This window comes from Austrofundulus limnaeus, unplaced genomic scaffold (genome assembly GCF_001266775.1).
Source record: "Austrofundulus limnaeus strain Quisiro unplaced genomic scaffold, Austrofundulus_limnaeus-1.0 Scaffold22, whole genome shotgun sequence".
NCBI classification, from domain to species: Eukaryota; Metazoa; Chordata; class Actinopteri; order Cyprinodontiformes; family Rivulidae; genus Austrofundulus; species Austrofundulus limnaeus.
The window spans coordinates 3004454-3010669 of NW_013952424.1; the positions used below are offsets into that span (position 1 = coordinate 3004454).

The 6216-nt window shown below is 38.7% G+C and overlaps 1 protein-coding gene across 1 annotated transcript in view; it reads left to right on the forward strand.

Annotated features, from left to right (window-relative positions):
- LOC106514811 (fibroblast growth factor 6) overlaps nt 1–4369 on the forward strand; it is a 6541-nt gene extending 2172 nt beyond the window's left edge. The window contains exon 3 of the mRNA XM_014004250.1: nt 1459–4369. Coding sequence (XP_013859704.1) covers nt 1459–1635 — 177 coding nt within the window. The 3' untranslated portion in view covers nt 1636–4369. The remainder of the gene's footprint in view (nt 1–1458) is intronic.
- The last annotated feature ends 1847 nt before the right edge of the window (nt 4370–6216 follow it).

A 6216-nucleotide genomic window follows, 5' to 3' on the forward strand; every position in this document is an offset into this window, starting at 1 on the left:
ACAATTTTTTTCTTTTTGATTTTTTTACCTGGATTATGAGATGCATCAGGACACTTATGTGAAACAATTCTGTTACTAATCCCTTAGCTGATTTTATTTGTGTTTGGTTAAACAAAATACAAATAATAACAGTGAAAAAAAAAAAACAAGAATAGTGACACCTTAAAATAATAGCCTAAGTCATTTTTCTTTCAAGTTTGTCAGAAATATCAAATAAAAGTTAAACGGTAGACATTTGGTTAAGTTTTTGTGTTAAAAAAACTTGGAAAAAATGACAGGAGATTATTTTAAGGCAGGTTAAATAAGTTAAAATGACAGAAAATACATGGAGATGTGTTAGATGGGTGTTAAACCCTATTTTTACAGTTAATATCTAGTTTTACATTTATACARTATTATCATTCAACATGGCTTTTTAATATTTAAAAACACAACATATTAAAGGCTTAGTGCTTGACTAAAGTCATCTCATGTTGAAAAATTAGCTGGTTTCATTTTGGTCAAAGCTTGAAAATAATATCTATACCCTCATGTTACGCTCAGAATGTGTGCTGAACAATCAGCTGCTATTGTTAGCTCAATGTTTGCAAAATTGACTGAGATTAAGTCAGTTTTGTGCTGGATAATTAGTTATCTGAGGTAGCCATCTTGAATTGTTGTTGATGGACAGCCAGTGATGAAAAACCATCCACTGGTTCATGAGAAATTTTGCTAACAAACAGAATTGACTCAAAGATCTCATCATGTACTTTGAGTTTGTTGTGATTAACACTCGGCTACAACGACACCAATATTAAACACATTATCTATAAAAGTGACTGGTTTCTAAAATCAGATGGGCACAAGTAAAATATAACCCATAGCTGTAGAAGATGAGAAATTTCTTTTTTATTTTCTTGTTTTTTTTTTCTTATAAAAACTGGATATGTAATGTTTCAATGAATTAACACTTTCCACCAGGGAGAAATTTCTTTTCATCACAAAAGTTATGTTTCACGTTTAAGACAAAAAAATAAATGATCCACCTGTTTATGACAAATAAAAAAAAAGGAATGTGTTGAAAATGAAGCCCTTCAGGCTGGCCTTTCAGCAGGCGATAAATACACTCCTAATGCCATCAGCTGCAGCATTAAATGATTCCCTAACATCACAGACACATTTCTTATTATACTTTTACTTTGATTAGTTATACATGTCAAATTTATACTTCAACAAAGTATTAAAGAAAACAACTCTTCAAAAACTGGGATTGTTAATATTATTAACAAAAATACTAATGTTTTAGTTGTTTATTTGATTCAGCCCTTCTGTGTTCGTTTAAYGATTCAGCTCACCTTTGGATTAGTTTCAGTTTGGTTTTCCAATCAGATTACATGGGATTATTCTGCTTTATAGCATGACGCACATTCAGGCTGTTTAAACAGAGGCGGCTAATTGACTTTGTCTTTTTTTCTCCAGAGGGTCTTCAGGGACGAGTGCAAGTTCAAGGAGACTTTGCTGCCCAACAACTACAACGCCTACGAGTCTTTTGTTTACAAGGGCTTCTACATCGCCCTCAGCAAGCATGGCCGCGTAAAGAGAGGCAACAAGGCGAGCCCCGCCATGACCGTCACACACTTCCTCCCGCGGCTATGATGGGAGAAAATGACAATTACTGAGTAATTTGCACATGTGGATGTTCTTCCAGGTAATAGAGAAATGCAACGTCATGACAATAGCACCCATGGACTGCAAAAGAAACAAATACTTATTCTGTTATACATATATATATGCATATATGTGCATATTTGGATAGCTGTCTTTGTATATGTGCTGCTTATTGTTTTTATAGACGGGAGAGTTGAAGCCTTTGCCTGTCTTTGACCTTGGTGCTTGCTGTAACTGAATAACACGTTACATTTCTTGAGTTGGTGGATGGAGCTATATTCTGTGCTTTTAAAGAGTGAAATGAATAYTTTTTATTACCTCACTTTACTAGATGAAGGGATGCATGGACTTCTGCTGAAACGTCTGCTGGGTTGACCATTTTGTTCGGAAGCCTCTGAATGCGTCACGGTTCCCCGGTCGATTATTGATGTCCAGTTGGGGGGGAACCTTGACGCGCTACCTTTTCCTGCACGATTTAAAGGTGCCTTGGTGTTCTCACTCGTGGCCCTTTTAAAACCTCCGTGTAAGAGACACCCGGAGCAGTCAGAATAGGGCTGACACAGAGGCCCTTGGTGGAGGAGGGGGAGGGGGCGGGGTCAACTATTTTTGGTTTATTTTCTTTCCTCTAATTAGACTGATTGAGTAATAAACAATCTGCGGTTGAGACCAGGGTGGAAATACTAATCTGCTGCAGCATGGAGAAACGCACAAGTATCGCCTGGGCGGTTAAAGCAAACAAAAGATATGTTCCTGCACACACTGTCTCTGAAAGAAAGAGCCCCCACAGTAAAGTGGGTTGCTGCTGTTTATGAAACGCAAAGCTTTAGCTGCTGTCTACTAAAATGATCACATAAGTGGAAAACAATGTAAATAGCTACAAACAGGAACAAAATAAATTAAAGCTTTGGGAGCTTTTTAGTACAAAAGAGCTGCACAATGAACCAGCAAAATCCTCAAATGATTTAATGATTCATCAGTGTTTTTAGTTTTTCTTCATGTTGAGGTGTTGGTTGAAGGATGCTCGATCACTGGTCCTTCTTCTCCTGTCAGCCTATCTTTTCTGCAGCAGCACTGCAGCAGTTAGGTGTTGGGAACTGGGGGCAAATTGTTTTAAATGCAATTACAGATGAGTCAGTTTTGTACCTGGAAGGACTAAAACGCAACACATTTGGTGGACTGGAGGCAAAGAGTAGGAGTTTCTCACTTGGCATCAATATTTCTGTTAAGCTTAAGTTCAAACTTTAGCAAAGTTGAAGAAAAGAAGCAGTTTGAGGTGCTGYGTAGACACGTGTTCACATATCTTGTTACATATTCCAAAGCTGCTTTTCTTGTCTCATTCTTTGAATTCCCAAAAGTCCTTCGGAGTGCATCTACCAGTGTAGTTTCTGCAGCTGTTACACTTAAAAAAAAAAAAAAACAACAATGACGAAGGCTTGTTTCACCGTCAGCCTCCATCCACCCATGAATGGAAGCCCCCCGGAAAAACCGAAGTCGGCACAGARTCTTTGTTGTTCATCAAAACCCCCTGTAGGAATGTGACTCTGCCAGGATGACAGGCAGCTTCCAACATACCTGAACTATAAAATGCCCATCTCTGCCTGTGCGTGTACCCCCACAACCTTCACCCCCACAACTCACCCTTTTGGATTCCAGCTGTAACCTGCGAGCTTCCTCCTCTTATTTCAGCCCTTTTTAGTTCAAGGTCAGAGCCATTGATCAGGCTTCGAGTCAACCTCTGTGGCCAGGGTGGTCCCCGGTTYGACGGAGGAATTTAAAATATCTTTTTTAGACGCGGGTTTCAAAATTCATTTGTGCGGCGCGTATCTTTATTACTTAGACCATGTTGCTTCTATGAATTTCAAACCCAACCCGGTAACAAARCAGAGCTGTTTGCTCCTTTATTTCTCTAAATCCTGTTGTTGGAATACGTCTACGGAGACATCTGCAGAGGTGATGCAGATCTGAACCTAACCCTCTGTTCTGACCCAAAACACCCGCCCCATCACCACATGCCGAGAGTTTCGACTTGTCTGCTACACACATCAACTCATGACGGTGTTATCCTCACACATAAATCATGTTTGTTTCCGTTGTTGCAAGCACAGATGGAAATGCAGCAGAGCCAAGTTAAAAATAAATAAATAAATGAGTAGTTGCCACTGTAGATGAAGCTGCATGTAGACGCACTGTACATTTCGAGTCAGRTGTTAAGAAAATAATCTTCATTTTCAATGATTTACTTGAGGAAGGTGTAGAATTAATGTTGTGCATGCACAGCAATGAGGACGTCATCAAGATGTTGGTTTTTGCACCTTAATGAGGACATCTTGATTCTAAACCCTGTTTTTTTCTTTCCACTGGAGCTCAAATTGAAACAAGTTAAGGTGAGGATAATCTCCTTTAATGTTTGAATGTATATTAGCATGCCTGAGTCCGGAGCTTGACTAAGGGGCGTGTGCTTCATGTGTTATTTTTATTTGTTGGACTGAGCCTCCACTCTATTCCTCTCCRCTGTTTTCATATACCTCACCTTCTGCCTTATAGTTTTGGTTTGCTGATCACTGTAAAAATGACGAGAAACAAAGTTTAGCTATTTGTTTCTGATAACAGACGATGCTGAGAAAAGTTTTTTCCTTTTATTTTTGTACGTATGTGCTGTGCACAGCAGTCTACTGTATTCCTGAGATACTAAATAATAAAAGTTTGTTTTGCTTTTTTTAGACTGGCTGTTGATCGTGTGCTGTTATTTCATACCAGTGATTAAATTAAAACTGACTGTGGGGATACCCATCCAACTAAACTTAGCACAAAATTAAGGAAACTTGTGTTTGGTAGATTATGTCTAAATGCTTCTTGGCAATAAATCTTACAGTGGGCACCTGACTGGCAGAACCTGGGCGTACCAAAAACTTTAAAAAAAGGTCAATAACAACATAATAAATTGTTTGACAGAGAAGATTTGGCTAATTTTTCATGTGTGTAACCCACATACTCAGTTCTACTGCTCATCCCACAAATGCATGTTCCTTACAAATCTGGCACCATTTAAAAGGGAAATGAACAGGCTTTCCAACCGTATAAGATTTATTGCCAGGAAGCATTGTTACAGGAAAGAAATAATCAACCAAAATGAATGTCCTGATGCATCTCAGTAATCCAGGTAAAAAATCAAAAAGAAAAAAAATTGTGTAGGTCTTCTGGACGGGTTCTTCTYTAATGAAACGTTTCGTCTCTCCTCCAAGAGACTTCTTCAGTCTGAGAGTTTCAGGCAAAATTCAGGCTTTTAAGCCCTGCCTCCATGTGACTGATACTCACATCACATKRCTATMGTTGACACCTAATTAACACCTATTGTTAACAGGGGGTGGAGTGATACTGGCAATGGCCGTGCTGTAGGAGGGGGACAACTGAAAACGGAGGCCTCCACCTCTGTTTAATGATGGACGGTCTTTCTTCACAAAATGGCTTCTTTTACTCCTCTCTCAAACCAACGTTCCTCYCTATCAAGAATGAGAACATCCTCATCTCTGAAAGAGTGACCGCTGGCCTGTAAATGAGTGAAAACTGCAGAGTTCTGGCCATTAGATGTAGCTCGTCTGTGTTGGGACATTCTTTTGAACAGTGGYTGCTTTGTTTCCCCGATGTATAACTGGTCGCAGTCCTCCTGGCACTTAACTACCAAAATGAACTTACTTTTTGTGCTAAATTTGTATTGTTTTTACAGCAATAAATGCAGCTTTCTGATAACTTCAYATACACTCTTTGAATTTAAGCCTCTTCTGTACACCAATATGCCACGTTATTTCCAAACTGTTCAATTTTTGCCTCAAACACAAAATAACTCAAGCAAAAAAACTTTAGTAAAGTGGAGACATTTATCTCTGGTGGAAAGCTTTGGTCCTTCAAAACACAATTTATCCAATCTTTAAAGRTCCATCCATTATATTTTACCCACTTCTTCCTTTCAATGGTCACTGATGCCCATATCCAACAGTAACTGTGTGAGGGGAGGGGTACACCACAAGTTAATMATAGGGCCACATAGACACAAACATTCATGCTCTCATTCTCACTTAGGGACGGTTTAGAGTTACCAATTAGCTGAACATTGTTTTTGGAAAGGAAACCAGAAAAAACCCACGCATGCACGGAGAGAACAAAATCTACCTAGAAAGGTCCCTGGATTTGATCCAGTAACCTTCTTGCTGAGAGGCAACAGCCAAATCTAGGTTCTCCCYCAAATTTAGAAAATATATCTTCTTTTAAAGCCATGCTGATTATGGAGTTCCTCAAGGATCTATATTGGTGCCAATTTTATTTACATTGCATGCTTCCCTTGGGTTATTTATTCTACATCTTTTTTCTAAATAAAAGGCCGTATCCACAGTCTAGGTCGATTCCGCATAAGTAAGTGTCTCCATCTGCTGGTAAAAAAGTGGAAATGTCTGTGCAGGTGTGCAGCAAAATGAACCAACTCATAAGCAAACATCCTTTCTTCTGTGTTTGAACAAAAGTTACAAGAATTTTCATCAGAAATGTCTCTTTTAAACATATTCATCTAAATTATAT